This window comes from Carassius auratus, chromosome 42, assembly GCF_003368295.1.
Source record: "Carassius auratus strain Wakin chromosome 42, ASM336829v1, whole genome shotgun sequence".
Lineage (NCBI taxonomy): Eukaryota > Metazoa > Chordata > Actinopteri > Cypriniformes > Cyprinidae > Carassius > Carassius auratus.
The window spans coordinates 12,549,951-12,576,843 of record NC_039284.1 but is presented as its reverse complement, the minus strand read 5'-3'; the positions used below and the strand labels follow the sequence as shown (position 1 = coordinate 12,576,843).

Below are 26,893 nucleotides of genomic sequence, written 5' to 3'. Positions count from 1 at the left end.
CTTCCACTCAACTTCCTGTTAACATGCTTGGATACAGCACTCTGTGAACAGCCAGCTTCTTTGGCAATGAATGTTTGTGACTTACCCTCCTTGTGAAGGGTGTCAATGATTGTCTTCTGGACAACTGTCTGATCAGCAGTCTTCACCATGATTGTGTAGCCTAGTGAAGAGACTGCAACTGTTTGGTTTAAGGGAACACATTTGTCTATCTTTTTAATTATTCTTTAAAGGCAAAGTATCATATATCTTGTGATATCACACCCTAATCATGAGATAAGACATTTTTTAATAAATACATTAGGGGCGGGAAATGTGTTTTACAATCCTTTTCTGGGTCCCCAGCAACAAATAAACTATTTATTTTTCCCATGCCATATTTTCAGTCCATCACTCCCTGCATCTCTGCATCAAAATCCTTTCTATCTTTTTGTATTTGACCACTTGAGGTGTTTCAGTTTTTTAAACAGCAATTTCATCCCCCATCATCCAATCCCTAATCCAGTGGGAGTCTAAATGAGGCTGTGATGATGAGCCTCTGCACAGATATGCTTGGTCAGGTGAAAATGCTAGACTGATTGATCAATACTTCTCAAAGAGCCAACTGAAACAGTCTCTAACAGGCTGAGTGACTATGGTTAGAATCAGTCAACCCTCACTTCTCCTGCTCCTGCTGGTCAAAGCCATTCTCAATATTTCTTCAAGCTCTAAATACACAAGAGTACAATCATCCTATGAATGTGTGTGATTTCTTAATGCTTGGAGATATAAGTTACTTGGACCCCATTTGTAAGGATGATGTTGAGGTTTGGGGGTCAGTGAAGGCATAGAACAATCATTTTCAAGGCCAAGTAGACACAACTGACCTCTGTCACATTTTTAACTTGGAATTTCTAATGTATTGACAACATAATAGTAGTTTAAGTTTGAATCCATGATGATATACATTCATTAGATCTTAAATCCATTGCCTTAACTACTCTGCCATCCTCGTTCTATTTACCAGTGTGGAATTTGTCTGTCTGTCCAATTTTAGATATTCTGGAGCATGGCTTAGGGTTTCATTTCATAACAATAAATTAGCTTTGATTTTTACTTTTCAGATGTCTGTTTTCTCTGCTGATTGGCTGTGACATGCATGTAATGACTTGAAAGAGCTTAACAATTCACAAATCTTCTTCTCTGTTTTGAGATGGACACTTGAAATTAAATTCGATTCACTTGATTGCTCACAAAATCAGTTTTGGTCTGCATTGTTACATTTGAACTTTGCAAGCTGTATTTTAAATTTGCAATACATAATACTTTCCCTAAACAAACAAAAACTTGGAATCCATGTAAAAAGCCATGGAATCGCAGCGTTTTTACACAATATGCACATCTGTTCTAGTTTTAACTTTGCTTGTGTTTGTTTATCCTCAGGGCTGCCCAGAAATTGAATCTGTCTTCCAAGAAGAAGAAGCAGCGTCCTGCGCCCCCTGTGGCATGTGATCCACCCCTTTTTCCCACCAACTTCAGCGGCATCCTGCAGGTGTCTCCGCCCCCTGCTCCGCCCTGCCTTTTACGGGCAGTCAACAAAGTCAAAGACACTCCTGGCTTGGGCAAGGTACGATCTTTCAGCAAAAATGGCTGCATTTAGGTCTTGTCGTTTTATTAGTCTTTACTCTTATTAAGTCTGTTTTTTACCAACATATGAGCATATGTAAATGCTTTTGCAAGCTAAACAGATTCACCTAATCAACATAGAACAGACTACTTTTTATTATTTACTTAGATCTAGCAGCAATGGTCACCTATCAATGCTAATGTCCCCTTCAAGTGGAGTTGAAATACATTGTAATAAATATAATAAATATAATTGTGAGTTCTGAGCACTTGGTCCTAGTGGTTAGAGAGTATGACTCCTAAACCTAAGGTTGTGGGTTTGAGTCTTGGTCCAGCAATACCATGACTTAGGTGCCCTTGAGCAAGGCACTGAACCCCCGAACTGCTCCCTGTGCACCACAGCATAAATAGGTGCCCACTGCTCTGAGTGTGTGTTCACTGCTGTGTGGGCACTTTGGATGGGTTAAATGCAGAGCACAAAATCTCAGTATGGGTCACCATACTTGGCTGTATGTCACGTCACTGAATGACCAAGCGAAGTGAACATTTATTGGGATGATACCTAAGTTGCAGAATTCAGAGAGACTTTGGCATGTCAGTTTGAAATGTGTTGGAAAGCAGGTTTGTAGTGAATGGTAATGAAGGGCTTTGGGTGGTATAATTTTACATGCTATGTTTCAGTCAATTTATGGAAGAATTTATAAAAAAAAAAGTTAATCACTCTTCATGATCAGTCAAATAGAGAATCATGCTTTTGAAGCTTTTAATCTTTAACATTATGTTACAAATAACTCTATTGTGTACTATCATCTCAATCTTGTGGACCAACTATAGTTTGCCACACATTTTTACTTAAGTGTCTGGCTTAAAACCTGCTACCAGGAGTGGAGATCGACATTATCCACCAGTTGTAGGGTTTGAATCCACATGGACTTTTGTCAAGTGCCTTCACATATCGCGCCTAAAAACGCGTGGAAAACGCTAGGCGCGCCGCTTTCTCCTTCTCTCCAAAGTGCTCGGGCAGAAGCGCTCCTGAGGCGTCTGCCTTTGCTAAGCAACCATGACGTGCTCTCTCCATGAAGACGCGGAAATTTCAGCAAAGGATAAATGTATTTGCAGCACAAAAAAAAATCGCTCTCAGTAGCTCTGCTACTGAATTTATTTCAAAATTGCAATCCATATACAGCTATGAACAGCTGTTCCTTCATCTTGGCTGAGTTTTCAAAGTTGTTACGGGAAAGGATGAAGCTGATTGGTTAGTTCTTGTCACATGACCCACGGTGCGCTTGCGGCATTGTGAAAAGTTGAGATGTTTTTAACTCGATGCGGTGCGGACGCGCCTGGAAAAAACGGGCGCGTCGCACCGTGTGCGCGTCGCGACCGCGTCGCTTCCATTATGAGCGCGCATGCCGCATGCCTACATTGGAAATAACGAACTTGCGCTCGCAAAAGACGCGAAATGTGAATGGCCACTCAGCCTCCCTAGTTGTTTTTTACATTATATTTGCAGATACTCCCTGAAGGAACTCAGAGCTTTATTTGTCAACACTACTGTGTAATGTCTGATGAGATGGGCAGGACTGGGGCATTAAGGCTGGATCAACTGAACGTGATGGCATCTGGTTTCTTTTGTATCTTGCTCAGAGCTCAAAGGTGAGCTCTTTAACTGAAAACAAAGGGCCAAGCACAGCAGAATCAAATGGGCTACAGGATGGAGGCAAAATATGATTAAACAAGAAGATAACCATCTTTACACGTGGCACTAAAATTCTTTTAAAATAGGTATTTCCCTCAAAACGTGCTTACTGGAGATGCGTTTTCTATGGATTCCATGCATTTGGTTCCATAGAAGAAATAAAGACATGCCTTTATATAATTACTTTAGGGTGAGTCAATGTTGACAATATTTAGCTTTTTGGACAATATATTACTTTAATATCAGATGTAAACTGTGCCAAAATGATAATAGGTTTTTAACTAAACAATCAAACCACCTTCAGACATAATTTTGTGACACAGGCATCATATAACACAGCTGAGAAATGTCAGCATCAGATCTGTGATTTGGCAGCATGAGAGAACATATGGGGAAAATACGAGAGAATGTTGCCTGCATATTACATGTTGATATCACAGGTGAAAGTGTTCTGCTGCAATGGGAGATGCAGGTGAAGAGAGGTTTTGCTGTTTTGACATAAAGCAACCTTTTTTTCTTTTTCTTTTTACTGTATTTAAGAATTAAGCAAATAGTTTGTAACAGAAACTCATACTGTACCGCTCTTAAGTCCAATTGTTTTCTTTTTCAAATTATCAGTGGTCTACCAGAAGTGAGGTTCGAAACCACAAGGACATTTGTCCATTGGATCTTAAGTCAAACACCTTAACCTCTCAGCCATCCATCTTACTCTTTTGACCTTTTTTTTTTTCTTCTTTTTTTAATCTTATAAAACTTTATATGCCTTATAAAACTGCTGCATTAACTAACGTTAAGCGATTTGTGAAGCTAGGTCTAACGTGACTTTAGTTACAGATTGGCGTGAAATTGTGCTCTCACAACAACCACGCTATCTTAAAAAGCCCAACATCACGCTAAGGTTGCTTTCAAGTAAGCAAAACGATGCTTTGAAAACATCTGTTTCGCTGGAAGGACAAGGAGTAGCAACAGGACAACAACACAGAGACTTGACAGGTCTGATGGAGGGGCTAACGGGATATTTTACAGGTAAATACTAAAACGGGAAGACAGCGGGAAAACAGCTCAAATACGTGAGAACCCCGGAAAAACGGGAGGGTGGACAGCTACTAACTACACTTTTGAAACACATTGTTAAAGTCCATGTGTGAATGGTTGTTAGCACTAACGGTTACTAAACTAGCAGCTAGGTAACGTTAGAGCGCAGCTTACCGGATTACTGTATAATGTTTGCCGCTGTTCCAGGGTTAGGGCTGCACGATGTGTTGTTTAAGCATCGATATCGCAATGTACAAATCCACGATAGTCACATCGCAGGATGTGCGATGTAGGCTGTCGTAGTTGATCCGTTATTCATTAACTGTATGGGCCAAAGAGCGCGCCCGAGAGAGAGAGCGCGAGCGCGCGGCCAGCGACACACTAGATGCGTGGCGCAAGTTCTCAGCTGCGTGGCGTGTCCGTTTTTAATTCAGCTCCCATGTTAACAGGTTAGAGCTTGCAGACTGCCTGCATGAGACGCGCGTCTCAGGCGCGGCTCAAGCCGCGCGGAAAACACGTGCATGCTCGAAATAGAGCCGCCGACTATTTATATTGCACCTGTCACCGGCCTGAGAGAGAGAGCGCGCGCGCAAAGCGAGCCCCGGCCGCACGCTCAATGTCTTCAAACAACAAGAGCGCTGTCTTGCTCTCTCTCCCTCGCGCATATTAATCAATTGACATGATGGTGTCGATGTTTAAATCATTTAAAATGAGAATGTAAGTGTGCTCACCCCATTTTTGTTTGTAAGAATTTTTTTTTATTTCATATCGCAATATATATCGCAGAAAAATAAAATATCGCAATGTAAATTTTTCCCAATATTGTGCAGCCCTATCCGGGGTTCTATGATTTGCAGCTCCTGAACCCATCCATTTGTGAACTGTACATGAGACTTGACTTGTAGCTTCGGAACTATTCTGAAGTGTAGGCGCTCACAAAACAAACAAGGTAGCCGAAGATATCTGTTATGCAAACGTGCGGCAACAAGTCTCTGTCGGTACTCCACTATTTATTGGGAATTTCATATGGATCCAAACTGTTATTAGAGCCGATTTTGTCCACATACCGGTACCTGGCATCCTTATTTAGCGTATCCCTATAAATCCCACAACCTTTTCGCGATTTTGACATCTTTTTTTCTTTCTCCCAACTCTGCTCTTCTCGTTCAACTGGCTGTATGTTTACATTCGCGAAGCTGGCAACATGGCCGCCACTTCCCAGAATGCAACTTGGGGCCCGAGCCCTATTGAATCTTAAGTCCAACGCCTTTACCACTCGGCCATCCTGGGTACTGTTTTGACATAAACAAGGTTTTTTTTTTTTTTTTTTTTAACTGTTATTTAAGAACTAAGCAATTTGTTTGTAACATAAACTGATACTGTACAGCCAAATTATATCACGGCCATCCTGATTTGACAAAAAGCAGTTTTGGTTCAACATTTTCTTTTGTGACCGAAACTCATAATGTTGAGCCAAATTACTGTTTTATTTTTTTAATTATCATTGGTCTACCAGGAGTGGGGTTCAAACCCAAGAGGACATTTGTCCATTGCATCATAAGTCCAACACCTTAACCCCTCGGCCATCCTGGTTACTGTTCTGACAAAAAACTATGTTTTTTTTTTTAACTGGTATTTAAGAACCGAGCAATTTTTTTTGTGACAGAAACTCATAGTGTTGAGCTAAATGGGGAAGTCGTGGCCTAATGGTTAGAGGGTTGGACTCCCAATCGAAGGGTTGTGGGTTCTAGTCTGGGTTCTAGTCTCGGGCCGGACGGAATTGTGGGTGGGGGTAGTGCATGAACAGCTCTCTCTCCACCTTTAATACCACAACTTAGGTGCCCTTGAGCAAGGCATCGAACCCCCAACTGCTCCCCGGGCGCCGCAGCATAAATGGCTGCCCACTGCTCCGGGTGTGTGCTCACAGTGTGTGTGTGTTCACTGCTCTGTGTGTGTGCATTTCGGATGGGTTAAATGCAGAGCACAAATTCTGAGTATGGGTCACCATACTTGGCTGAATGTCACTTCACTTCACTAAATTACTGTTTTATTTATTATCATTGGTCTACCAGGAGTGGGGTTTGAACCCACGAGGACATTTGTCCATTGGATCTTAAGTCCAACGCTTAACCTCTCGGCCATCCTGGTTACTGTTCTGATAAAAAACTAGGGTTTTTATTTTTTATTTTTTTTTAAAAACTGGTATTTAAGAACTGAGCAATTTTTTTGTGACAGAAACCTATAACGTTGAGCTAAATTACTGTTTTATTTATTTATTTATTTTTTTGATTATCATTGGTCTACCAGGAGTGGGGTTTGAACCCATGAGGACATCTGTCCATTGGATCTTAAGTCCAACGCCTTAACCTCTCTGCCATCCTGGTTACTGCTTTGACAAAAAGCTACTTTTTTTTTTTTTTTTTTTTTTTTTTTTTTAAACTGGTATTTAAGAAATGAGCAATTTTTTTGTGACAGAAACTCATAATGTTGAGCCAAATTACTGTTTTATTTTATTTTTTAAATTACCATTGGTCTACCAGGAGTGGGGTTTGAACCCACAAGGACATTTGTCTATTGGATCTTAAGTCCAACGCCTTAACCTCTCAGCCATCCTGGTTACTGCTTTGACAAAAGCAACCTGTTTTTTTTTTTTTTTTTACTGGTATTTAAGAACTGATCAATTGTTTTGTGACAGAAACTCATAATGTTGAGCTAAATTACTGTTTTATTTTATTTATTTATTTTATTATCATTGGTCTACCAGGAGTGGGGTTCGAACCCACGAAACATTTGTCCATTGGATCTTAAGTCCAATGCCTTAACCTCTCGGCCATCCTGGTTACTATTTTGACAAAAAGCAACATGTTTTTTTTTTTACTGGTATTTAAGAACTGAGCAATTTTTCATTGATAATCCTGGTTACTATTCTGAGATAAAGCAATCTTTTTTTAACTGGTATTTAAGAACTGAGCAATTTTTTTGTGACAGAAACTCTTAATGCTGAGCCAAATTACTATTTTCTTTGATTATCATTGGTTTACCAGGTGTGGGGTTCGAACCCAACAGGACATTTGTCCATTGGATCTTACGTCCAACGCCTTAACCTCGCAGCCATCCTGTTTACTGTTCTGACAAAAACTACTTTTTTTTTCAAACCGGTATTTAAGAACTGAGCATTTTCTTTTGTGACAGAAACTCATAATGTTGAGCCAAATTACTGTTTTATTTTATTTTTTAAATTATCATTGGTCTACCAGGAGGGGGGTTCGAACCCACGAGGACATTTTTCCATTGGTCCTTAAGTCCAACGCCTTAACCTCTCGGCCATCCTGGTTACTGTTTTGACAAAAAGCAACATGTTTTTTTTTAACTGGTATTTAAGAACTGAGCAATTTTTTTGTGACAGAAACTCATAATGTTGAGCTAAATTACTGTTTTATTTTTTCTTAGATTATCATTGGTCATCCTGGTTACTGTTCTGACAAAAAACTAGTTTTTTTTTTTTTTTTAACTGGTATTTAAGAACTGATCAATTTTTCATTGATAATCCTGGTTACTATTCTGAGATAAAGCAATCTTTTTTTAACTGGTATTTAAGAACTGAGCAATTTTTTTGTGACCAAAACTCATAATGATGAGCCAAATTACTATTTTCTTTTTATTATCATTGGTCTACCAGGAGTGGGGTTCGAACCCACGAGGACATTTGTCCATTGGATCTTAAGTCCAACGCCTTAACCTCTCGGCCACCCTGGTCACAGTTTTGGCAAAAAACAATTTTTTTTAAAACTTATATTTAAGAACTGAGCAATTTCTTTTATTACTTAAACTCATAATGCTGAGCCAAATTACTGTTTTATTTCTTTTTTTTACTATCATTGATCTACCAGGAGTGGGATTCAACCCACGAGGACATTTGTCCATTGGATCTTAAGTCCAACGCCTTAACCTCTCGGCCATCCTGGTTACCATTCTGAAAAAAAGCTACTTTTTTTTTTTTTTTTTTTAACTGGTATTTAAGAAATGAGCATTTTCTTTTGTGACCGAAACTCATAACATTGAGCCAAATTACTGTTTTATTTTATTTTTTTAATTATCATTGGTCTACCAGGAGTGGGGTTCGAACCCACGAGGACATTTGTCCATTGGATCTTAAGTCCAACGCCTTAACCTCTCGGCCATCCTGGTTACTGTTCTGTCATAAAGCAACCTTTTTTTTAAATTGGTATTTAAGAACTGAGCAATTCCTTTTGTGAGAGAAAATCATAATGTTGAGCCAAATTACTGTTTTATTTTATTTTATTATTTTATTAAATATCATTGGTCTTCCAGGAGTGGGGTTCGAAACCACGAGGACATTTGTCCATTGGATCTTACGGCCAACGCCTAAACCGCGCGGCCATCCTTTTTACTGTTCTGACAAAAACTACTTTTTTTTCAAACTGGTATTTAAGAACTGAGCATTTTCCTTTGTGACAAAAACTCATAATGTTGAGCCAAATTACTGTTTTATTTTATTTTTTAAATTATCATTGGTCTACCAGGAGTGGGGTTTGAACCCACGAGGACATTTGTCCATTGGATCTTAAGTACAACGCCTTAACCTCTCGGCCATCCTGGTTACTGCTCTGACAAAAAAAGTAGTTTTTTTTTTTTTTTTTTTTTTTTAAACTGGTATTTAAGAACTGAGCAATTTTTCATTGATAATCCTGGTTACTATTCTGAGATAAAGCAATCTCTTTTTAACTGGTATTTAAGAACTGATCAATTTTTTTGTGACAGAAACTCTTAATGTTGAGCCAAATTACTGTTTACTTTTTTTTGTGATTATCATTGGTTTACCAGGAGTGGGGTTCGAACCCAAGAGGACATTTGTCCATTGGATCTTAAGTCCAACGCCTTAACCTCTCGGCCATCCTGGTTACTGCTCTGACAAAAAACTAGTTTTTTTTTTTTTTTTTTTTTTAAACTGGTATTTAAGAACTGAGCAATTTTTCATTGATAATCCTGGTTACTATTCTGAGATAAAGCAATCTTTTTTTAACTGGTATTTAAGAACTGAGCAATTTTTTTGTGACAGAAACTCTTAATGTTGAGCCAAATTACTGTTTACTTTTTTTGTGATTATCATTGGTTTACCAGGAGTGGGGTTCAAACCCAAGAGGACATTTGTCCATTGGATCTTAAGTACAACGCCTTAACCTCTCGGCCATCCTGTTTACTGTTTTGACAAAAAGCAACATGTTTTTTTAACTGGTATTTAAGAAATGAGCATTTTCTTTCGTGACAGAAACTCATAATATTGAGCCAAATTACTGTTTTATTTAATTTTTTCAATTATAATTTTTCTACCAGGAGTGGGGTTCGAACCCACGAGGACATTTGTCCATTGGATCTTAAGTCCAACACCTTAACCTCTCGGCCATCCTGGTTACTTTTCTGAAAAAAAAGCTACTTTTTTTCTTTGTCACAGAAACTCATAATGTTGAGCCAAATTAATGTTTTCTTTTTTAGATTATCATTGGTCTACCAGGAGTGGGGTTCGAACCCACGAGGACATTTGTCCATTGGATCTTAAGTCCAACGCCTTAACCTCTCGGCCATCCTGGTTACTATTCTGAAAAAAAGCTACTTTTTTTTTTTTTTTTTTTTTTAAACTGGCATTTAAGAAATTAGCATTTTCTTTTGTGACAGAAACTCATAATGTTGAGCCAAATTACTGTTTTATTTTATTAAATATCATCGGTCTACCAGGAGTGGGGTTCGAACCCACGAGGACATTTGTCCATTGGATCTTAAGTCCAACGCCTTAACCTCTCGGCCATCCTGGTTACTATTCTGAAAAAAAGCTATTTTTTTTTTTAAACTGGTATATAAGAAATTAGCATTTTCTTTTGTGACAGAAACTCATAATGTTGAGCTAAATTACTATTTTATTTTTTAGATTATCATTGGTCTACCAGGAGTGGGGTTCGAACCCACGAGGACATTTGTCCATTGGATCTTAAGTCCAACGCCTTAACCTCTCGGCCATCCTGGCTTCGACTCCGAAAAAAAGATACTTTTTTTTTTTTTTTAAAACTGGTATTTAAGAACTGAACAATTTTTCATTGATAATCCTTGTTACTATTCTCAGATAAAGCAATCTTTTTTTAACTGGTATTTAAGAACTGAGCATTTTCTTTTGTGACAGAAACTCATAATGTTGAGCCAAATTACTGTTTTATTTTATTTTATTAAATATCATTGATCTACCAGGAGTGGGGATCGAACCCACGAGGACATTTGTCCATTGGATCTTAAGTCCAACGCCTTAACCTCTCGGCCATCCTGGTTACTGTTCTGAAAAAAAGCTACTTTTTTTCTTTGTGACAGAAACTCATAATGTTGAGCCAAATTAATGTTTTCTTTTTTAGATTATCATTGGTCTACCAGGAGTGGGGTTCGAACCCACGAGGACATTTGTCCATTGGATCTTAAGTCCAACGCCTTAACCTCTCGGCCATCCTGGTTACTTTTCTGAAAAAAAGCTACTTTTTTTCTTTGTGACAGAAACTCATAATGTTGAGCCAAATTAATGTTTTCTTTTTTAGATTATCATTGGTCTACCAGGAGTGGGGTTCGAACCCACGAGGACATTTGTCCATTGGATCTTAAGTCCAACGCCTTAACCTCTCGGCCATCCAGGTTACTATTCTGAAAAAAAGCTACTTTTTTTTTTTTTTTTTTTTAACTGGCATTTAAGAAATTAACATTTTCTTTTGTGACAGAAACTCATAATGTTGAGCCAAATTATTGTTTTATTTTATCAAATATCATTGGTCTACCAGGAGTGGGGATCGAACCCACGAGGACATTTGTCCATTGGATCTTAAGTCCAACGCCTTAACCTCTCGGCCATCCTGGTTACTTTTCTGAAAAAAAGCTACTTTTTTCTTTGTGACAGAAACTCATAATGTTGAGCCAAATTAATGTTTTCTTTTTTAGATTATCATTGGTCTACCAGGAGTGGGGTTCGAACCCACGAGGACATTTGTCCATTGGATCTTAAGTCCAACGCCTTAACCTCTCGGCCATCCAGGTTACTATTCTGAAAAAAAGCTACTTTTTTTTTTTTTTTTTTTTAACTGGCATTTAAGAAATTAACATTTTCTTTTGTGACAGAAACTCATAATGTTGAGCCAAATTATTGTTTTATTTTATCAAATATCATTGGTCTACCAGGAGTGGGGTTCTAACCCACGAGGACATTTGTCCATTGGATCTTAAGTCCAACGCCTTAACCTCTCGGCCATCCTGGTTACTTTTCTGAAAAAAGCTACTTTTTTTCTTTGTGACAGAAACTCATAATGTTGAGCCAAATTAATGTTTTCTTTTTTAGATTATCATTGGTCTACCAGGAGTGGGGTTCGAACCCACGAGGACATTTGTCCATTGGATCTTAAGTCCAACGCCTTAACCTCTCGGCCATCCAGGTTACTATTCTGAAAAAAAGCTACTTTTTTTTTTTTTTTTTTTTAACTGGCATTTAAGAAATTAACATTTTCTTTTGTGACAGAAACTCATAATGTTGAGCTAAATTACTGTTTTATTTATTTTAGATTATCATTGGTCTGCCAGGAGTGGGGTTCGAACGCACGAGGACATTTGTCCATTGGATCTTAAGTCCAACGCCTTAACCTCTCGGCCATCCTGGTTACTATTCTGAAAAAAAGCTAGTTTTTTTTTTTTTTTTTTTTTAACTGGCATTTAAGAAATTAGCATTTTCTTTTGTGACAGAAACTCATAATGTTGAGCCAAATTACTGTTTTACTTTATTTTTTCAATTATCATTGGTCTACCAAGAGTGGGGTTCGAACCCACGAGGACATTTGTCCATTGGATCTTACGTCCAACGCCTTAACCTCGGGCCGATCCTGTTTACTGTTCTGACAAAAACTACTTTTTTTTTAAAACTGATATTTAAGAACTGAGCAAGTTTTTTTTTGTGACAGAAACTCATAATGTTGAACCAAATTACTTTTTTTTTTTTTTTTTCATTGTCATTGGTCTACCAGGAGTGGGGTTCGAACACAAGAGGATATTGGTCCATTGGATCTTAAGTCCAACGCCTTAACCTCTCGGCCATCCTGGTTACTGTTCTGACAAAAAGCAACATGTTTTTTCTTAACTGGTATTTAAGAACTGAGCAATTTGTTTGTGACAGAAACTCATAATGTTGAGCTAAATTGCTGTTTTATTTTTTTTAGATTATCATTGGTCTACCAGGAGTGGGGTTCGAACCCACGAGGACATTTGTCCATTGGATCTTAAGTCCAACGCCTTAACCTCTCGGCCATCCTGGTTACTATTCTGAAAAAAAGCTACTTTTTTTTTTTTTTTTTAACTGGCAGTTAAGAAACTAGCATTTTCTTTTGTGACAGAAACTCATAATGTTGAGCCAAATTACTGTTTTATTTTATTTTATTAAATATCATTGATCTACCAGGAGTGGGGTTCGAACCCACAAGGACATTTGTCCATCGGATCTTAAGTCCAACGCCTTAACCACTCGGCCATTCTGGTTGCTTTTCTGAAAAAAAGCTACTTTTTTTCTTTGTGACAGAAACTCATAATGTTGAGCCAAATTAATGTTTTCTTTTTTTTTTGGATTATCATTGGTTTACCAGGAGTGGGGTTTGAACCCAAGAGGACATTTGTCCATTGGATCTTACGTCCAACGCCTTAACCTCGCGGCCATCCTGTTTACTGTTCTAACAAAAACTACTTTTTTTTAAACTGGTATTTAAGAACTGAGCAATTTTTCATTGATAATCCTGGTTACTATTCTGAGATAAAGCAATCTCTTTTTAACTGGTATTTAAGAACTGATCAATTTTTTTGTGACAGAAACTCTTAATGTTGAGCCAAATTACTGTTTACTTTTTTTTGTGATTATCATTGGTTTACCAGGAGTGGGGTTCGAACCCAAGAGGACATTTGTCCATTGGATCTTAAGTCCAACGCCTTAACCTCTCGGCCATCCTGGTTACTGCTCTGACAAAAAACTAGTTTTTTTTTTTTTTTTTTTTAAACTGGTATTTAAGAACTGAGCAATTTTTCACTGATAATCCTGGTTACTATTCTGAGATAAAGCAATCTTTTTTTAACTGGTATTTAAGAACTGAGCAATTTTTTTGTGACAGAAACTCTTAATGTTGAGCCAAATTACTGTTTACTTTTTTTTGTGATTATCATTGGTTTACCAGGAGTGGGGTTCAAACCCAAGAGGACATTTGTCCATTGGATCTTAAGTACAACGCCTTAACCTCTCGGCCATCCTGTTTACTGTTTTGACAAAAAGCAACATGTTTTTTTTAACTGGTATTTAAGAAATGAGCATTTTCTTTCGTGACAGAAACTCATAATATTGAGCCAAATTACTGTTTTATTTAATTTTTTCAATTATAATTTTTCTACCAGGAGTGGGGTTCGAACCCACGAGGACATTTGTCCATTGGATCTTAAGTCCAACACCTTAACCTCTCGGCCATCCTGGTTACTTTTCTGAAAAAAAAGCTACTTTTTTTCTTTGTCACAGAAACTCATAATGTTGAGCCAAATTAATGTTTTCTTTTTTAGATTATCATTGGTCTACCAGGAGTGGGGTTCGAACCCACGAGGACATTTGTCCATTGGATCTTAAGTCCAACGCCTTAACCTCTCGGCCATCCTGGTTACTATTCTGAAAAAAAGCTACTTTTTTTTTTTTTTTTTTTTTAAACTGGCATTTAAGAAATTAGCATTTTCTTTTGTGACAGAAACTCATAATGTTGAGCCAAATTACTGTTTTATTTTATTAAATATCATCGGTCTACCAGGAGTGGGGTTCGAACCCACGAGGACATTTGTCCATTGGATCTTAAGTCCAACGCCTTAACCTCTCGGCCATCCTGGTTACTATTCTGAAAAAAAGCTATTTTTTTTTTTAAACTGGTATATAAGAAATTAGCATTTTCTTTTGTGACAGAAACTCATAATGTTGAGCTAAATTACTATTTTATTTTTTAGATTATCATTGGTCTACCAGGAGTGGGGTTCGAACCCACGAGGACATTTGTCCATTGGATCTTAAGTCCAACGCCTTAACCTCTCGGCCATCCTGGCTTCGACTCCGAAAAAAAGATACTTTTTTTTTTTTTTTAAAACTGGTATTTAAGAACTGAACAATTTTTCATTGATAATCCTTGTTACTATTCTCAGATAAAGCAATCTTTTTTTAACTGGTATTTAAGAACTGAGCATTTTCTTTTGTGACAGAAACTCATAATGTTGAGCCAAATTACTGTTTTATTTTATTTTATTAAATATCATTGATCTACCAGGAGTGGGGATCGAACCCACGAGGACATTTGTCCATTGGATCTTAAGTCCAACGCCTTAACCTCTCGGCCATCCTGGTTACTTTTCTGAAAAAAAGCTACTTTTTTTCTTTGTGACAGAAACTCATAATGTTGAGCCAAATTAATGTTTTCTTTTTTAGATTATCATTGGTCTACCAGGAGTGGGGTTCGAACCCACGAGGACATTTGTCCATTGGATCTTAAGTCCAACGCCTTAACCTCTCGGCCATCCAGGTTACTATTCTGAAAAAAAGCTACTTTTTTTTTTTTTTTTTTTAACTGGCATTTAAGAAATTAACATTTTCTTTTGTGACAGAAACTCATAATGTTGAGCCAAATTATTGTTTTATTTTATCAAATATCATTGGTCTACCAGGAGTGGGGTTCTAACCCACGAGGACATTTGTCCATTGGATCTTAAGTCCAACGCCTTAACCTCTCGGCCATCCTGGTTACTTTTCTGAAAAAAAGCTACTTTTTTTCTTTGTGACAGAAACTCATAATGTTGAGCCAAATTAATGTTTTCTTTTTTAGATTATCATTGGTCTACCAGGAGTGGGGTTCGAACCCACGAGGACATTTGTCCATTGGATCTTAAGTCCAACGCCTTAACCTCTCGGCCATCCAGGTTACTATTCTGAAAAAAAGCTACTTTTTTTTTTTTTTTTTTTTAACTGGCATTTAAGAAATTAACATTTTCTTTTGTGACAGAAACTCATAATGTTGAGCTAAATTACTGTTTTATTTATTTTAGATTATCATTGGTCTGCCAGGAGTGGGGTTCGAACCCACGAGGACATTTGTCCATTGGATCTTAAGTCCAACGCCTTAACCTCTCGGCCATCCTGGTTACTATTCTGAAAAAAAGCTAGTTTTTTTTTTTTTTTTTTTTTAACTGGCATTTAAGAAATTAGCATTTTCTTTTGTGACAGAAACTCATAATGTTGAGCCAAATTACTGTTTTACTTTATTTTTTCAATTATCATTGGTCTACCAAGAGTGGGGTTCGAACCCACGAGGACATTTGTCCATTGGATCTTACGTCCAACGCCTTAACCTCGGGCCGATCCTGTTTACTGTTCTGACAAAAACTACTTTTTTTTTAAACTGATATTTAAGAACTGAGCAAGTTTTTTTTGTGACAGAAACTCATAATGTTGAACCAAATTACTTTTTTTTTTTTTTTTTTTTCATTGTCATTGGTCTACCAGGAGTGGGGTTCGAACACAAGAGGATATTGGTCCATTGGATCTTAAGTCCAACGCCTTAACCTCTCGGCCATCCTGGTTACTGTTCTGACAAAAAGCAACATGTTTTTTCTTAACGGGTATTTAAGAACTGAGCAATTTGTTTGTGACAGAAACTCATAATGTTGAGCTAAATTGCTGTTTTATTTTTTTTAGATTATCATTGGTCTACCAGGAGTGGGGTTCGAACCCACGAGGACATTTGTCCATTGGATCTTAAGTCCAACGCCTTAACCTCTCGGCCATCCTGGTTATTATTCTGAAAAAAAGCTACTTTTTTTATTAACTGGTATTTAAGAAATGAGCATTTTCTTTTGTGACAGAAACTCATAATGTTGAGCCAAATTACTGTTTTATTTAATTTTTTCAATTATCATTGGTCTACCAGGAGTGGGGTTCGAACCCACGAAGACATTTGTCCATTGGATCTTAAATCCAACGCCTTAACCTCTCGGCCATCCTGGTTACTGTTCTGACAAAAAACTAGTTTTTTTTTTAAACTGGTATTTAAGAACTGAGCAATTTTTCATTGATAATCCTGGTTACTATTCTGAGATAAAGCAATCTTTTTTTAACTGGTATTTAAGAACTGAGCAATTTTGTTTGTGACAGAAACTCTTAATGTTGAGCCAAATTACTGTTTTCTTTTTTTTGTGATTATCATTGGTTTACCAGGAGTGGGGTTCGAACCCAAGAGGACATTTGTCCATTGGATCTTACGTCCAACGCCTAAACCTCGCGGCCATCCTTTTCACTGTTCTGACAAAAACTACTTTTTTTTTCAAACTGGTATTTAAGAACTGAGCATTTTCTTTTGTGACAGAAACTCATAATGTTGAACCAAATTACTTTTTTTTTTTTTTTCATTGGTCTACCAGGAGTGGGGTTCGAACCCACGAGGACATTCGTCCATTGGATCTTAAGTCCAACACCTTAACCTCTCGGCCATCCTGGTTACTGTTTTGACAAAAAGCAACATGTTTTTTTTTAACTGGTATTTAAGAACTGAGCAATTTGTTTGTGACAGAAACTCATAATGTTGAGCTAAATTGCTGTTTTATTTTTTTTAGATTATCATTGGTCTACCAGGAGTGGGGTTCGAACCCACGAAGACATTTGTCCATTGGATCTTAAGTCCAATGCCTTAACCTCTCGGCCATCCTGGTTACTATTCTGAAAAAAAGCTACTTTTTTTTTTTTTTTTTTTTTAAACTGGTATTTAAGAACTGAGCAATTTTTCATTGATAATCCTGGTTACTATTCTGAGATAAAGCAATCTTTTTTTAACTGGTATTTAAGAACTGAGCAATTTTTTTTGTGACAGAAACTCATAATGTTGAGCCAAATTACTGTTTTATTTTATTTTTTCAATTATCATTGGTCTACCAAGAGTGGGGTTCGAACCCACGAGGACATTTGTCCATTGGATCTTAAGTCCAACGCCTTAACCTCTCTGCCATCCTGGTTACTGTTCTGACAAAAAACAACCTTTTTTCTTTGTTACAGAAAGTCATAATGTTGAGCCAAATTACTCTTTTCTTTTTTTTTTTTTGATTATCATTGGTTTACCAGGAGTGGGGTTCGAACCCAAGAGGACATTTGTCCTTTGGATCTTACGTCCACGCCTTAACCTCGGGGCGATCCTGTTTACTGTTCTGACAAAAACTACTTTTTTTTAAACTGATATTTAAGAACTGATCAAGTATTTTTGTGACAGAAACTCATAATGTTGAACCAAATTACTTTTTTTTTTTTTTTTTTCATTGGTCTACCAGGAGTGGGGTTCGAACCCACAAGGACATTCGTCCATTGGATCTTAAGTCCAACACCTTAACCTCTCGGCCATCCTGGTTACTGTTTTGACAAAAAACAACCTTTTTTCTTTGTTACAAAAAGTCATAATGTTGAGCCAAATTACTCTTTTCTTTTTTTTTTTTGATTATCATTGGTTTACCAAGAGTGGGGTTCGAACCCAAGAGGACATTTGTCCATTGGATCTTACGTCCAACGCCTTAACCTCCGGGCGATCCTGTTTACTGTTCTGACAAAAACTACTTTTTTTTTAAACTGATATTTAAGAACTGAGCAAGTTTTTTTTGTGACAGAAACTCATAATGTTGAACCAAATTACTTTTTTTTTTTTTCATTGTCATTGGTCTACCAGGAGTGGGGTTCGAACCCACAAGGACATTCGTCCATTGGATCTTAAGTCCAACACCTTAACCTCTCGGCCATCCTGGTTACTGTTTTGACAAAAAGCAACGTTTTTTATTAACTGGTATTTAAGAAATGAGCATTTTCTTTTGTGACAGAAACTCATAATGTTGAGCCAAATTACTGTTTTATTTAATTTTTTCAATTATAATTGGTCTACCAGGAGAGGGGTTCGAACCCACGAAGACATTTGTCCATTGGATCTTAAATCCAACGCCTTAACCTCTCGGCCATCCTGGTTACTGTTCTGACAAAAAACTAGTTTTTTTTTTAAACTGGTATTTAAGAACTGAGCAATTTTTCATTGATAATCCTGGTTACTATTCTGAGATAAAGCAATCTTTTTTTAACTGGTATTTAAGAACTGAGCAATTTTGTTTGTGACAGAAACTCTTAATGTTGAGCCAAATTACTGTTTTCTTTTTTTTGTGATTATCATTGGTTTACCAGGAGTGGGGTTCGAACCCAAGAGGACATTTGTCCATTGGATCTTACGTCCAACGCCTAAACCTCGCGGCCATCCTTTTCACTGTTCTGACAAAAACTACTTTTTTTTTCAAACTGGTATTTAAGAACTGAGCATTTTCTTTTGTGACAGAAACTCTTAATGTTGAGCCAAATTAATGTTTTCTTTTTTAGATTATCATTGGTCTACCAGGAGTGGGGTTCGAACCCACGAGGACATTTGTCCATTGGATCTTAAGTCCAACACCTTAACCTCTCGGCCATCCTGGTTACTATTCTGAAAAAAAGCTTTTTTTTTTTTTTTTTTTTGAGCCAATTAAGTCCAACGCCTTAACCTCTCGGCCATCCTGGTTACTATTCTGAAAAAAAGCTATTTTTTTTTTAAACTGGTATATAAGAAATTAGCCTTTTCTTTTGTGACAGAAACTCATAATGTTGAGCTAAATTACTATTTTTTTTTTTTAGATTATCATTGGTCTACCAGGAGTGGGGTTCGAACCCACAAGGACATTTGTCCATTGGATCTTAAGTCCAACGCCTTAACCTCTCGGCCATCCTGGCTTCGACTCCGAAAAAAAGATACTTTTTTTTTTTTTTTAAACTGGTATTTAAGAACTGAACAATTTTTCATTGATAATCCTGGTTACTATTCTCAGATAAACCTCTCAGCCATCCTGGTTACTGCTTTGACAAAAGCAACCTGTTTTTTTTTTTTTTTTTTTTTAACTGGTATTTAAGAACTGAGCATTTTCTTTTGTGACAGAAACTCATAATGTTGAGCCAAATTACTGTTTTATTTTATTTTATTAAATATCATTGATCTACCAGGAGTGGGGATCGAACCCACGAGGACATTTGTCCATTGGATCTTAAGTCCAACGCCTTAACCTCTCGGCCATCCTGGTTACTTTTCTGAAAAAAAGCTACTTTTTTTCTTTGTGACAGAAACTCATAATGTTGAGTCAAATTAATGTTTTCTTTTATAGATTATCATTGGTCTACCAGGAGTGGGGTTCGAACCCACGAGGACATTTGTCCATTGGATCTTAAGTCCAACGCCTTAACCTCTCGGCCATCCTGGTTACTATTCTGAAAAAAAGCTACTTTTTTTTTTTTTTTTAAACTGGCATTTAAGAAACTAGCATTTTCTTTTGTGACAGAAACTCATAATGTTGAGCCAAATTACTGTTTTATTTTATTTTATTAAATATCATTGATCTACCAGGAGTGGGGATCGAACCCACGAGGACATTTGTCCATTGGATCTTAAGTCCAACGCCTTAACCTCTCGGCCATCCTGGTTACTGTTCTGACAAAAAACTAGTTTTTTTTTTTTTTTTTAAACTGGTATTTAAGAACTGAGCAATTTTTCATTGATAATCCTAGGTTACTATTCTGAGATAAAGCAATCTTTTTTTAAACTGGTATTTAAGAACTGAGCAATTTTTTTTGTGACAGAAACTCTTAATGTTGAGCCAAATTAATGTTTTCTTTTTTAGATTATCATTGGTCTACCAGGAGTGGGGTTCGAACCCACGAGGACATTTGTCCATTGGATCTTAAGTCCAACACCTTAACCTCTCGGCCATCCTGGTTACTATTCTGAAAAAAAGCTATTTTTTTTTTAAACTGGTATATAAGAAATTAGCATTTTCTTTTGTGACAGAAACTCATAATGTTGAGCTAAATTACTATTTTATTTTTTAGATTATCATTGGTCTACCAGGAGTGGGGTTCGAACCCACAAGGACATTTGTCCATTGGATCTTAAGTCCAACGGCTTAACCTCTCGGCCATCCTGGCTTCGACTCCGAAAACAAGATACTTTTTTTTTTTTTTTTAAACTGGTATTTAAGAACTGAACAATTTTTCATTGATAATCCTGGTTACTATTCTCAGATAAAACTCTCAGCCATCCTGGTTACTGCTTTGACAAAAGCAACCTGTTTTTTTTTTTTTTTTTTTAACTGGCATTTAAGAAATTAGCATTTTCTTTTGTGACAGAAACTCATAATGTTGAGCCAAATTACTGTTTTATTTTATTTTTTCAATTATCATTGGTCTACCAAGAGTGGGGTTCGAACCCACGAGGACATTTGTCCATTGGATCTTAAGTCCAACGCCTTAACCTCTCTGCCATCCTGGTTACTGTTCTGACAAAAAACAACCTTTTTTCTTTGTTACAAAAAGTCATAATGTTGAGCCAAATTACTCTTTTCTTTTTTTTTTTTTTGATTATCATTGGTTTACCAGGAGTGGGGTTCGAACCCAAGAGGACATTTGTCCATTGGATCTTACGTCCAACGCCTTAACCTCGGGGCGATCCTGTTTACTGTTCTGACAAAAACTACTTTTTTTTAAACTGATATTTAAGAACTGAGCAAGTTTTTTTTGTGACAGAAACTCATAATGTTGAACCAAATTACTTTTTTTTTTTTTTTCATTGTCATTGGTCTACCAGGAGTGGGGTTCGAACCCACGAGGACATTTTTCCATTGGATCTTAAGTCCAACGCCTTAACCTCTCGGCCATCCTGGTTACTGTTCTGACAAAAAACTAGTTTTTTTTTTTTTTTTTTTTTAAACTGGTATTTAAGAACTGAGCAATTTTTTTTGTGACAGAAACTCTTAATGTTGAGCCAAATTAATGTTTTCTTTTTTAGATTATCATTGGTCTACCAGGAGTGGGGTTCGAACCCACGAGGACATTTGTCCATTGGATCTTAAGTCCAACACCTTAACCTCTCGGCCATCCTGGCTTCGACTCCGAAAAAAAGATACTTTTTTTTTTTTTTTAAACTGGTATTTAAGAACTGAACAATTTTTCATTGATAATCCTGGTTACTATTCTCAGATAAACCTCTCAGCCATCCTGGTTACTGCTTTGACAAAAGCAACCTGTTTTTTTTTTTTTTTTTAACTGGTATTTAAGAACTGAGCATTTTCTTTTGTGACAGAAACTCATAATGTTGAGCCAAATTACTGTTTTATTTTATTTTATTAAATATCATTGATCTACCAGGAGTGGGGATCGAACCCACGAGGACATTTGTCCATTGGATCTTAAGTCCAACGCCTTAACCTCTCGGCCATCCTGGTTACTTTTCTGAAAAAAAGCTACTTTTTTTCTTTGTGACAGAAACTCATAATGTTGAGCCAAATTAATGTTTTCTTTTTTAGATTATCATTGGTCTACCAGGAGTGGGGTTCGAACCCACGAGGACATTTGTCCATTGGATCTTAAGTCCAACGCCTTAACCTCTCGGCCATCCTGGTTACTACTCTGAAAAAAAGCTACTTTTTTTTTTTTTTTTTTTTTTAACTGGCATTTAAGAAACTAGCATTTTCTTTTGTGACAGAAACTCATAATGTTGAGCCAAATTACTGTTTTATTCTATTAAATATCATTGGTCTACCAGGAGTGGGGTTCGAACCCACGAGGACATTTGTCCATTGGATCTTAAGTCCAACGCCTTAACCTCTCGGCCATCTTGGTTACTATTCTGAAAAAAAGCTACTTTTTTTTTTTTTTTTTTTAACTGGCATTTAAGAAATTAGCATTTTCTTTTGTGACAGAAACTCATAAAGTTGAGCCAAATTACTGTTTTATTTTATTTTTTCAATTATCATTGGTCTACCAAGAGTGGGGTTCGAACCCACGAGGACATTTGTCCATTGGATCTTAAGTCCAACGCCTTAACCTCTCTGCCATCCTGGTTACTGTTTTGACAAAAAGCAACGTTTTTTTTTCACTGGTATTTAAGAAATGAGCATTTTCTTTCGTGACAGAAACTCATAATGTTGAGCCAAATTACTGTTTTATTTAATTTTTTCAATTATCATTGGTCTACCAGGAGTGGGGTTCGAACCCACGAAGACATTTGTCCATTGGATCTTAAATCCAACGCCTTAACCTCTCGGCCATCCTGGTTACTGTTCTGACAAAAAACTAGTTTTTTTTTAAACTGGTATTTAAGAACTGAGCAATTTTTCATTGATAATCCTGGTTACTATTCTGAGATAAAGCAATCTTTTTTTAACTGGTATTTAAGAACTGAGCAATTTTGTTTGTGACAGAAACTCTTAATGTTGAGCCAAATTACTGTTTTCTTTTTTTTGTGATTATCATTGGTTTACCAGGAGTGGGGTTCGAACCCAAGAGGACATTTGTCCATTGGATCTTACGTCCAACGCCTAAACCTCGCGGCCATCCTTTTCACTGTTCTGACAAAAACTACTTTTTTTTTCAAACTGGTATTTAAGAACTGAGCATTTTCTTTTGTGACAGAAACTCATAATGTTGAGCCAAATTACTGTTTTATTTTATTTTATTAAATATCATTGATCTACCAGGAGTGGGGATCGAACCCACGAGGACATTTGTCCATTGGATCTTAAGTCCAACGCCTTAACCTCTCTGCCATCCTGGTTACTGTTCTGACAAAAAACAACCTTTTTTCTTTGTTACAAAAAGTCATAATGTTGAGCCAAATTACTCTTTTCTTTTTTTTTTTTTGATTATCATTGGTTTACCAGGAGTGGGGTTCGAACCCAAGAGGACATTTGTCCTCTTATCAATTTTTCATTGATAATCCTAGGTTACTATTCTGAGATAAAGCAATCTTTTTTTTAACTGGTATATAAGAAATTAGCATTTTCTTTTGTGACAGAAACTCATAATGTTGAGCTAAATTACTATTTTATTTTTTAGATTATCATTGGTCTACCAGGAGTGGGGTTCAAACCCACGAGAACATTTGTCCATTGGATCTTAAGTCCAACGCCTTAACCTCTCGGCCATCCTGGCTTCGACTCCGAAAAAAAGATACTTTTTTTTTTTTTTTTAAACTGGTATTTAAGAACTGAACAATTTTTCATTGATAATCCTGGTTACTATTCTCAGATAAACCTCTCAGCCATCCTGGTTACTGCTTTGACAAAAGCAACCTGTTTTTTTTTTTTTTTTTAACTGGTATTTAAGAACTGAGCATTTTCTTTTGTGACAGAAACTCATAATGTTGAGCCAAATTACTGTTTTATTTTATTTTATTAAATATCATTGATCTACCAGGAGTGGGGATCGAACCCACGAGGACATTTGTCCATTGGATCTTAAGTCCAACGCCTTAACCTCTCGGCCATCCTGGTTACTTTTCTGAAAAAAAGCTACTTTTTTTCTTTGTGACAGAAACTCATAATGTTGAGCCAAATTAATGTTTTCTTTTTTAGATTATCATTGGTCTACCAGGAGTGGGGTTCGAACCCACGAGGACATTTGTCCATTGGATCTTAAGTCCAACGCCTTAACCTCTCGGCCATCCTGGTTACTATTCTGAAAAAAAGCTACTTTTTTTTTTTTTTTTTTTTTAACTGGCATTTAAGAAATTAGCATTTTCTTTTGTGACAGAAACTCATAATGTTGAGCCAAATTACTGTTTTATTTTATTTTTTCAATTATCATTGGTCTACCATGAGTGGGGTTCGAACCCACGAGGACATTTGTCCATTGGATCTTAAGTCCAACGCCTTAACCTCTCTGCCATCCTGGTTACTGTTTTGACAAAAAGCAACGTTTTTTTTTAACTGGTATTTAAGAAATGAGCATTTTCTTTCGTGACAGAAACTCATAATGTTGAGCCAAATTACTGTTTTATTTAATTTTTTCAATTATCATTGGTCTACCAGGAGTGGGGTTCGAACCCACGAAGACATTTGTCCATTGGATCTTAAATCCAACGCCTTAACCTCTCGGCCATCCTGGTTACTGTTCTGACAAAAAACTAGTTTTTTTTTTTAACTGGTATTTAAGAACTGAGCAATTTTTCATTGATAATCCTGGTTACTATTCTGAGATAAAGCAATCTTTTTTTAACTGGTATTTAAGAACTGAGCAATTTTGTTTGTGACAGAAACTCTTAATGTTGAGCCAAATTACTGTTTTCTTTTTTTTGTGATTATCATTGGTTTACCAGGAGTGGGGTTCGAACCCAAGAGGACATTTGTCCATTGGATCTTACGTCCAACGCCTAAACCTCGCGGCCATCCTTTTCACTGTTCTGACAAAAAACTACTTTTTTTTTTCAAACTGGTATTTAAGAACTGAGCATTTTCTTTTGTGACAGAAACTCATAATGTTGAGCCAAATTACTGTTTTATTTTATTTTATTAAATATCATTGATCTACCAGGAGTGGGGATCGAACCCACGAGGACATTTGTCCATTGGATCTTAAGTCCAACGCCTTAACCTCTCGGCCATCCTGGTTACTGTTCTGACAAAAAACTAGTTTTTTTTTTTTTTTTTTTTTTTTAAACTGGTATTTAAGAACTGAGCAATTTTTCATTGATAATCCTAGGTTACTATTCTGAGATAAAGCAATCTTTTTTTTAACTGGTATTTAAGAACTGAGCAATTTTTTTGTGACAGAAACTCTTAATGTTGAGCCAAATTAATGTTTTCTTTTTTAGATTATCATTGGTCTACCAGGAGTGGGGTTCGAACCCACGAGGACATTTGTCCATTGGATCTTAAGTCCAACACCTTAACCTCTCGGCCATCCTGGTTACTATTCTGAAAAAAAAGCTATTTTTTTTTTTTTTTTGAGCCAATTAAGTCCAACGCCTTAACCTCTCGGCCATCCTGGTTACTATTCTGAAAAAAAGCTATTTTTTTTTTAAACTGGTATATAAGAAATTAGCATTTTCTTTTGTGACAGAAACTCATAATGTTGAGCTAAATTATTATTTTATTTTTTAGATTATCATTGGTCTACCAGGAGTGGGGTTCGAACCCACAAGGACATTTGTTCCAGGATGGCCGAGAGGTTAAGGCGTTGGACTTAAGATCCTTAAGTCCAACGCCTTAACCTCTCGGCCATCCTGGCTTCGACTCCGAAAAAAAGATACTTTTTTTTTTTTTTAAACTGGTATTTAAGAACTGAACAATTTTTCATTGATAATCCTGGTTACTATTCTCAGATAAACCTCTCAGCCATCCTGGTTACTGCTTTGACAAAAGCAACCTGTTTTTTTGTTTTTTTTTTAACTGGTATTTAAGAACTGAGCATTTTCTTTTGTGACAGAAACTCATAATGTTGAGCCAAATTACTGTTTTATTTTATTTTATTAAATATCATTGATCTACCAGGAGTGGGGATTGAACCCATGAGGACATTTGTCCATTGGATCTTAAGTCCAACGCCTTAACCTCTCGGCCATCCTGGTTACTTTTCTGAAAAAAAGCTACTTTTTTTCTTTGTGACAGAAACTCATAATGTTGAGTCAAATTAATGTTTTCTTTTTTAGATTATCATTGGTCTACCAGGAGTGGGGTTCGAACCCACGAGGACATTTGTCCATTGGATCTTAAGTCCAACGCCTTAACCTCTCGGCCATCCTGGTTACTATTCTGAAAAAAAGCTACTTTTTTTTTTTTTTTTTTTTAACTGGCATTTAAGAAACTAGCATTTTCTTTTGTGACAGAAACTCATAATGTTGAGCCAAATTACTGTTTTATTTTATTTTATTAAATATCATTGATCTACCAGGAGTGGGGATCGAACCCACGAGGACATTTGTCCATTGGATCTTAAGTCCAACGCCTTAACCTCTCGGCCATCCTGGTTACTGTTCTGACAAAAAACTAGTTTTTTTTTTTAAACTGGTATTTAAGAACTGAGCAATTTTTCATTGATAATCCTAGGTTACTGTTCTGAGATAAAGCAATCTTTTTTTTAACTGGTATTTAAGAACTGAGCAATTTTTTTGTGACAGAAACTCTTAATGTTGAGCCAAATTAATGTTTTCTTTTTTAGATTATCATTGGTCTACCAGGAGTGGGGTTCGAACCCACGAGGACATTTGTCCATTGGATCTTAAGTCCAACACCTTAACCTCTCGGCCATCCTGGTTACTATTCTGAAAAAAAGCTACTTTTTTTTTTTTTTTTTTAACTGGCATTTAAGAAACTAGCATTTTCTTTTGTGACAGAAACTCATAATGTTGAGCCAAATTACTGTTTTATTCTATTAAATATCATTGGTCTACCAGGAGTGGGGTTCGAACCCACGAGGACATTTGTCCATTGGATCTTAAGTCCAACGCCTTAACCTCTCGGCCATCCTGGTTACTATTCTGAAAAAAAGCTACTTTTTTTTTTTTTTTTTTTTAACTGGCATTTAAGAAATTAGCATTTTCTTTTGTGACAGAAACTCATAATGTTGAGCCAAATTACTGTTTTATTTTATTTTTTCAA

General features: G+C 36.5%; 1 protein-coding gene and 69 non-coding genes across 70 annotated transcripts in view; 1 reads left to right on the top strand and 69 right to left on the bottom strand.

Moving 5' to 3' along the window:
- LOC113060684 (kinesin-like protein KIF26B) overlaps positions 1–2,017 on the top strand; it is a 54,082-nt gene extending 52,065 nt beyond the window's left edge. Inside the window, exon 5 of the mRNA XM_026229809.1 lies at positions 1,420–2,017. Within this exon, the coding sequence (XP_026085594.1) occupies positions 1,420–1,636 (217 nt within the window). The 3' untranslated portion in view covers positions 1,637–2,017. The remainder of the gene's footprint in view (positions 1–1,419) is intronic.
- A 4,382-nt stretch (positions 2,018–6,399) lies between these two features.
- Positions 6,400–6,481, bottom strand: trnal-uaa (transfer RNA leucine (anticodon UAA)). Its single transcript has one exon. It is a non-coding gene; the product is annotated as a tRNA-Leu (tRNA).
- A 153-nt stretch (positions 6,482–6,634) lies between these two features.
- Positions 6,635–6,717, bottom strand: trnal-uaa (transfer RNA leucine (anticodon UAA)). The gene has a single exon. It is a non-coding gene; the product is annotated as a tRNA-Leu (tRNA).
- Positions 6,718–6,867: 150 nt separating this feature from the next.
- On the bottom strand, positions 6,868–6,950 carry trnal-uaa (transfer RNA leucine (anticodon UAA)). Its single transcript has one exon. It is a non-coding gene; the product is annotated as a tRNA-Leu (tRNA).
- A 141-nt stretch (positions 6,951–7,091) lies between these two features.
- trnal-uaa (transfer RNA leucine (anticodon UAA)) lies at positions 7,092–7,173 on the bottom strand. The gene has a single exon. It is a non-coding gene; the product is annotated as a tRNA-Leu (tRNA).
- An 833-nt stretch (positions 7,174–8,006) lies between these two features.
- On the bottom strand, positions 8,007–8,089 carry trnal-uaa (transfer RNA leucine (anticodon UAA)). The gene has a single exon. It is a non-coding gene; the product is annotated as a tRNA-Leu (tRNA).
- A 128-nt stretch (positions 8,090–8,217) lies between these two features.
- Positions 8,218–8,299, bottom strand: trnal-uaa (transfer RNA leucine (anticodon UAA)). The gene has a single exon. It is a non-coding gene; the product is annotated as a tRNA-Leu (tRNA).
- A 139-nt stretch (positions 8,300–8,438) lies between these two features.
- Positions 8,439–8,521, bottom strand: trnal-uaa (transfer RNA leucine (anticodon UAA)). The gene has a single exon. It is a non-coding gene; the product is annotated as a tRNA-Leu (tRNA).
- A 350-nt stretch (positions 8,522–8,871) lies between these two features.
- On the bottom strand, positions 8,872–8,954 carry trnal-uaa (transfer RNA leucine (anticodon UAA)). Its single transcript has one exon. It is a non-coding gene; the product is annotated as a tRNA-Leu (tRNA).
- A 218-nt stretch (positions 8,955–9,172) lies between these two features.
- trnal-uaa (transfer RNA leucine (anticodon UAA)) lies at positions 9,173–9,255 on the bottom strand. The gene has a single exon. It is a non-coding gene; the product is annotated as a tRNA-Leu (tRNA).
- A 427-nt stretch (positions 9,256–9,682) lies between these two features.
- Positions 9,683–9,765, bottom strand: trnal-uaa (transfer RNA leucine (anticodon UAA)). The gene has a single exon. It is a non-coding gene; the product is annotated as a tRNA-Leu (tRNA).
- A 95-nt stretch (positions 9,766–9,860) lies between these two features.
- trnal-uaa (transfer RNA leucine (anticodon UAA)) lies at positions 9,861–9,943 on the bottom strand. Its single transcript has one exon. It is a non-coding gene; the product is annotated as a tRNA-Leu (tRNA).
- Positions 9,944–10,081: 138 nt separating this feature from the next.
- On the bottom strand, positions 10,082–10,164 carry trnal-uaa (transfer RNA leucine (anticodon UAA)). The gene has a single exon. It is a non-coding gene; the product is annotated as a tRNA-Leu (tRNA).
- Positions 10,165–10,290: 126 nt separating this feature from the next.
- On the bottom strand, positions 10,291–10,373 carry trnal-uaa (transfer RNA leucine (anticodon UAA)). The gene has a single exon. It is a non-coding gene; the product is annotated as a tRNA-Leu (tRNA).
- Positions 10,374–10,585: 212 nt separating this feature from the next.
- trnal-uaa (transfer RNA leucine (anticodon UAA)) lies at positions 10,586–10,668 on the bottom strand. Its single transcript has one exon. It is a non-coding gene; the product is annotated as a tRNA-Leu (tRNA).
- Positions 10,669–10,762: 94 nt separating this feature from the next.
- trnal-uaa (transfer RNA leucine (anticodon UAA)) lies at positions 10,763–10,845 on the bottom strand. The gene has a single exon. It is a non-coding gene; the product is annotated as a tRNA-Leu (tRNA).
- A 94-nt stretch (positions 10,846–10,939) lies between these two features.
- Positions 10,940–11,022, bottom strand: trnal-uaa (transfer RNA leucine (anticodon UAA)). The gene has a single exon. It is a non-coding gene; the product is annotated as a tRNA-Leu (tRNA).
- Positions 11,023–11,157: 135 nt separating this feature from the next.
- Positions 11,158–11,240, bottom strand: trnal-uaa (transfer RNA leucine (anticodon UAA)). Its single transcript has one exon. It is a non-coding gene; the product is annotated as a tRNA-Leu (tRNA).
- Positions 11,241–11,333: 93 nt separating this feature from the next.
- Positions 11,334–11,416, bottom strand: trnal-uaa (transfer RNA leucine (anticodon UAA)). The gene has a single exon. It is a non-coding gene; the product is annotated as a tRNA-Leu (tRNA).
- Positions 11,417–11,551: 135 nt separating this feature from the next.
- trnal-uaa (transfer RNA leucine (anticodon UAA)) lies at positions 11,552–11,634 on the bottom strand. Its single transcript has one exon. It is a non-coding gene; the product is annotated as a tRNA-Leu (tRNA).
- Positions 11,635–11,727: 93 nt separating this feature from the next.
- trnal-uaa (transfer RNA leucine (anticodon UAA)) lies at positions 11,728–11,810 on the bottom strand. Its single transcript has one exon. It is a non-coding gene; the product is annotated as a tRNA-Leu (tRNA).
- A 137-nt stretch (positions 11,811–11,947) lies between these two features.
- On the bottom strand, positions 11,948–12,030 carry trnal-uaa (transfer RNA leucine (anticodon UAA)). The gene has a single exon. It is a non-coding gene; the product is annotated as a tRNA-Leu (tRNA).
- A 565-nt stretch (positions 12,031–12,595) lies between these two features.
- Positions 12,596–12,678, bottom strand: trnal-uaa (transfer RNA leucine (anticodon UAA)). Its single transcript has one exon. It is a non-coding gene; the product is annotated as a tRNA-Leu (tRNA).
- Positions 12,679–12,815: 137 nt separating this feature from the next.
- On the bottom strand, positions 12,816–12,898 carry trnal-uaa (transfer RNA leucine (anticodon UAA)). Its single transcript has one exon. It is a non-coding gene; the product is annotated as a tRNA-Leu (tRNA).
- Positions 12,899–13,279: 381 nt separating this feature from the next.
- trnal-uaa (transfer RNA leucine (anticodon UAA)) lies at positions 13,280–13,362 on the bottom strand. Its single transcript has one exon. It is a non-coding gene; the product is annotated as a tRNA-Leu (tRNA).
- A 427-nt stretch (positions 13,363–13,789) lies between these two features.
- On the bottom strand, positions 13,790–13,872 carry trnal-uaa (transfer RNA leucine (anticodon UAA)). Its single transcript has one exon. It is a non-coding gene; the product is annotated as a tRNA-Leu (tRNA).
- A 95-nt stretch (positions 13,873–13,967) lies between these two features.
- Positions 13,968–14,050, bottom strand: trnal-uaa (transfer RNA leucine (anticodon UAA)). Its single transcript has one exon. It is a non-coding gene; the product is annotated as a tRNA-Leu (tRNA).
- Positions 14,051–14,187: 137 nt separating this feature from the next.
- trnal-uaa (transfer RNA leucine (anticodon UAA)) lies at positions 14,188–14,270 on the bottom strand. The gene has a single exon. It is a non-coding gene; the product is annotated as a tRNA-Leu (tRNA).
- Positions 14,271–14,396: 126 nt separating this feature from the next.
- trnal-uaa (transfer RNA leucine (anticodon UAA)) lies at positions 14,397–14,479 on the bottom strand. The gene has a single exon. It is a non-coding gene; the product is annotated as a tRNA-Leu (tRNA).
- Positions 14,480–14,691: 212 nt separating this feature from the next.
- trnal-uaa (transfer RNA leucine (anticodon UAA)) lies at positions 14,692–14,774 on the bottom strand. Its single transcript has one exon. It is a non-coding gene; the product is annotated as a tRNA-Leu (tRNA).
- Positions 14,775–14,868: 94 nt separating this feature from the next.
- Positions 14,869–14,951, bottom strand: trnal-uaa (transfer RNA leucine (anticodon UAA)). Its single transcript has one exon. It is a non-coding gene; the product is annotated as a tRNA-Leu (tRNA).
- Positions 14,952–15,085: 134 nt separating this feature from the next.
- On the bottom strand, positions 15,086–15,168 carry trnal-uaa (transfer RNA leucine (anticodon UAA)). The gene has a single exon. It is a non-coding gene; the product is annotated as a tRNA-Leu (tRNA).
- A 94-nt stretch (positions 15,169–15,262) lies between these two features.
- Positions 15,263–15,345, bottom strand: trnal-uaa (transfer RNA leucine (anticodon UAA)). Its single transcript has one exon. It is a non-coding gene; the product is annotated as a tRNA-Leu (tRNA).
- Positions 15,346–15,482: 137 nt separating this feature from the next.
- Positions 15,483–15,565, bottom strand: trnal-uaa (transfer RNA leucine (anticodon UAA)). Its single transcript has one exon. It is a non-coding gene; the product is annotated as a tRNA-Leu (tRNA).
- A 566-nt stretch (positions 15,566–16,131) lies between these two features.
- On the bottom strand, positions 16,132–16,214 carry trnal-uaa (transfer RNA leucine (anticodon UAA)). The gene has a single exon. It is a non-coding gene; the product is annotated as a tRNA-Leu (tRNA).
- Positions 16,215–16,344: 130 nt separating this feature from the next.
- On the bottom strand, positions 16,345–16,427 carry trnal-uaa (transfer RNA leucine (anticodon UAA)). The gene has a single exon. It is a non-coding gene; the product is annotated as a tRNA-Leu (tRNA).
- Positions 16,428–16,834: 407 nt separating this feature from the next.
- Positions 16,835–16,917, bottom strand: trnal-uaa (transfer RNA leucine (anticodon UAA)). Its single transcript has one exon. It is a non-coding gene; the product is annotated as a tRNA-Leu (tRNA).
- A 128-nt stretch (positions 16,918–17,045) lies between these two features.
- trnal-uaa (transfer RNA leucine (anticodon UAA)) lies at positions 17,046–17,128 on the bottom strand. The gene has a single exon. It is a non-coding gene; the product is annotated as a tRNA-Leu (tRNA).
- Positions 17,129–17,345: 217 nt separating this feature from the next.
- On the bottom strand, positions 17,346–17,428 carry trnal-uaa (transfer RNA leucine (anticodon UAA)). Its single transcript has one exon. It is a non-coding gene; the product is annotated as a tRNA-Leu (tRNA).
- Positions 17,429–17,731: 303 nt separating this feature from the next.
- trnal-uaa (transfer RNA leucine (anticodon UAA)) lies at positions 17,732–17,814 on the bottom strand. Its single transcript has one exon. It is a non-coding gene; the product is annotated as a tRNA-Leu (tRNA).
- A 306-nt stretch (positions 17,815–18,120) lies between these two features.
- trnal-uaa (transfer RNA leucine (anticodon UAA)) lies at positions 18,121–18,203 on the bottom strand. The gene has a single exon. It is a non-coding gene; the product is annotated as a tRNA-Leu (tRNA).
- A 130-nt stretch (positions 18,204–18,333) lies between these two features.
- trnal-uaa (transfer RNA leucine (anticodon UAA)) lies at positions 18,334–18,416 on the bottom strand. The gene has a single exon. It is a non-coding gene; the product is annotated as a tRNA-Leu (tRNA).
- Positions 18,417–18,828: 412 nt separating this feature from the next.
- On the bottom strand, positions 18,829–18,911 carry trnal-uaa (transfer RNA leucine (anticodon UAA)). Its single transcript has one exon. It is a non-coding gene; the product is annotated as a tRNA-Leu (tRNA).
- A 208-nt stretch (positions 18,912–19,119) lies between these two features.
- Positions 19,120–19,202, bottom strand: trnal-uaa (transfer RNA leucine (anticodon UAA)). The gene has a single exon. It is a non-coding gene; the product is annotated as a tRNA-Leu (tRNA).
- Positions 19,203–19,463: 261 nt separating this feature from the next.
- On the bottom strand, positions 19,464–19,546 carry trnal-uaa (transfer RNA leucine (anticodon UAA)). Its single transcript has one exon. It is a non-coding gene; the product is annotated as a tRNA-Leu (tRNA).
- Positions 19,547–19,640: 94 nt separating this feature from the next.
- trnal-uaa (transfer RNA leucine (anticodon UAA)) lies at positions 19,641–19,723 on the bottom strand. Its single transcript has one exon. It is a non-coding gene; the product is annotated as a tRNA-Leu (tRNA).
- Positions 19,724–19,860: 137 nt separating this feature from the next.
- On the bottom strand, positions 19,861–19,943 carry trnal-uaa (transfer RNA leucine (anticodon UAA)). The gene has a single exon. It is a non-coding gene; the product is annotated as a tRNA-Leu (tRNA).
- A 210-nt stretch (positions 19,944–20,153) lies between these two features.
- Positions 20,154–20,236, bottom strand: trnal-uaa (transfer RNA leucine (anticodon UAA)). Its single transcript has one exon. It is a non-coding gene; the product is annotated as a tRNA-Leu (tRNA).
- Positions 20,237–20,361: 125 nt separating this feature from the next.
- On the bottom strand, positions 20,362–20,444 carry trnal-uaa (transfer RNA leucine (anticodon UAA)). The gene has a single exon. It is a non-coding gene; the product is annotated as a tRNA-Leu (tRNA).
- A 260-nt stretch (positions 20,445–20,704) lies between these two features.
- trnal-uaa (transfer RNA leucine (anticodon UAA)) lies at positions 20,705–20,787 on the bottom strand. The gene has a single exon. It is a non-coding gene; the product is annotated as a tRNA-Leu (tRNA).
- Positions 20,788–21,096: 309 nt separating this feature from the next.
- On the bottom strand, positions 21,097–21,179 carry trnal-uaa (transfer RNA leucine (anticodon UAA)). Its single transcript has one exon. It is a non-coding gene; the product is annotated as a tRNA-Leu (tRNA).
- A 137-nt stretch (positions 21,180–21,316) lies between these two features.
- On the bottom strand, positions 21,317–21,399 carry trnal-uaa (transfer RNA leucine (anticodon UAA)). Its single transcript has one exon. It is a non-coding gene; the product is annotated as a tRNA-Leu (tRNA).
- Positions 21,400–21,656: 257 nt separating this feature from the next.
- Positions 21,657–21,739, bottom strand: trnal-uaa (transfer RNA leucine (anticodon UAA)). Its single transcript has one exon. It is a non-coding gene; the product is annotated as a tRNA-Leu (tRNA).
- A 94-nt stretch (positions 21,740–21,833) lies between these two features.
- Positions 21,834–21,916, bottom strand: trnal-uaa (transfer RNA leucine (anticodon UAA)). Its single transcript has one exon. It is a non-coding gene; the product is annotated as a tRNA-Leu (tRNA).
- A 137-nt stretch (positions 21,917–22,053) lies between these two features.
- Positions 22,054–22,136, bottom strand: trnal-uaa (transfer RNA leucine (anticodon UAA)). Its single transcript has one exon. It is a non-coding gene; the product is annotated as a tRNA-Leu (tRNA).
- Positions 22,137–22,275: 139 nt separating this feature from the next.
- Positions 22,276–22,358, bottom strand: trnal-uaa (transfer RNA leucine (anticodon UAA)). Its single transcript has one exon. It is a non-coding gene; the product is annotated as a tRNA-Leu (tRNA).
- A 130-nt stretch (positions 22,359–22,488) lies between these two features.
- trnal-uaa (transfer RNA leucine (anticodon UAA)) lies at positions 22,489–22,571 on the bottom strand. The gene has a single exon. It is a non-coding gene; the product is annotated as a tRNA-Leu (tRNA).
- A 416-nt stretch (positions 22,572–22,987) lies between these two features.
- trnal-uaa (transfer RNA leucine (anticodon UAA)) lies at positions 22,988–23,070 on the bottom strand. The gene has a single exon. It is a non-coding gene; the product is annotated as a tRNA-Leu (tRNA).
- Positions 23,071–23,364: 294 nt separating this feature from the next.
- Positions 23,365–23,447, bottom strand: trnal-uaa (transfer RNA leucine (anticodon UAA)). The gene has a single exon. It is a non-coding gene; the product is annotated as a tRNA-Leu (tRNA).
- Positions 23,448–23,705: 258 nt separating this feature from the next.
- Positions 23,706–23,788, bottom strand: trnal-uaa (transfer RNA leucine (anticodon UAA)). Its single transcript has one exon. It is a non-coding gene; the product is annotated as a tRNA-Leu (tRNA).
- Positions 23,789–23,882: 94 nt separating this feature from the next.
- trnal-uaa (transfer RNA leucine (anticodon UAA)) lies at positions 23,883–23,965 on the bottom strand. The gene has a single exon. It is a non-coding gene; the product is annotated as a tRNA-Leu (tRNA).
- A 141-nt stretch (positions 23,966–24,106) lies between these two features.
- On the bottom strand, positions 24,107–24,189 carry trnal-uaa (transfer RNA leucine (anticodon UAA)). The gene has a single exon. It is a non-coding gene; the product is annotated as a tRNA-Leu (tRNA).
- A 130-nt stretch (positions 24,190–24,319) lies between these two features.
- On the bottom strand, positions 24,320–24,402 carry trnal-uaa (transfer RNA leucine (anticodon UAA)). The gene has a single exon. It is a non-coding gene; the product is annotated as a tRNA-Leu (tRNA).
- Positions 24,403–24,821: 419 nt separating this feature from the next.
- On the bottom strand, positions 24,822–24,904 carry trnal-uaa (transfer RNA leucine (anticodon UAA)). The gene has a single exon. It is a non-coding gene; the product is annotated as a tRNA-Leu (tRNA).
- Positions 24,905–25,120: 216 nt separating this feature from the next.
- trnal-uaa (transfer RNA leucine (anticodon UAA)) lies at positions 25,121–25,203 on the bottom strand. The gene has a single exon. It is a non-coding gene; the product is annotated as a tRNA-Leu (tRNA).
- Positions 25,204–25,780: 577 nt separating this feature from the next.
- Positions 25,781–25,863, bottom strand: trnal-uaa (transfer RNA leucine (anticodon UAA)). The gene has a single exon. It is a non-coding gene; the product is annotated as a tRNA-Leu (tRNA).
- Positions 25,864–25,957: 94 nt separating this feature from the next.
- Positions 25,958–26,040, bottom strand: trnal-uaa (transfer RNA leucine (anticodon UAA)). The gene has a single exon. It is a non-coding gene; the product is annotated as a tRNA-Leu (tRNA).
- Positions 26,041–26,180: 140 nt separating this feature from the next.
- Positions 26,181–26,263, bottom strand: trnal-uaa (transfer RNA leucine (anticodon UAA)). The gene has a single exon. It is a non-coding gene; the product is annotated as a tRNA-Leu (tRNA).
- Positions 26,264–26,466: 203 nt separating this feature from the next.
- Positions 26,467–26,549, bottom strand: trnal-uaa (transfer RNA leucine (anticodon UAA)). The gene has a single exon. It is a non-coding gene; the product is annotated as a tRNA-Leu (tRNA).
- Positions 26,550–26,682: 133 nt separating this feature from the next.
- Positions 26,683–26,765, bottom strand: trnal-uaa (transfer RNA leucine (anticodon UAA)). Its single transcript has one exon. It is a non-coding gene; the product is annotated as a tRNA-Leu (tRNA).
- Positions 26,766–26,893: the final 128 nt, after the last annotated feature.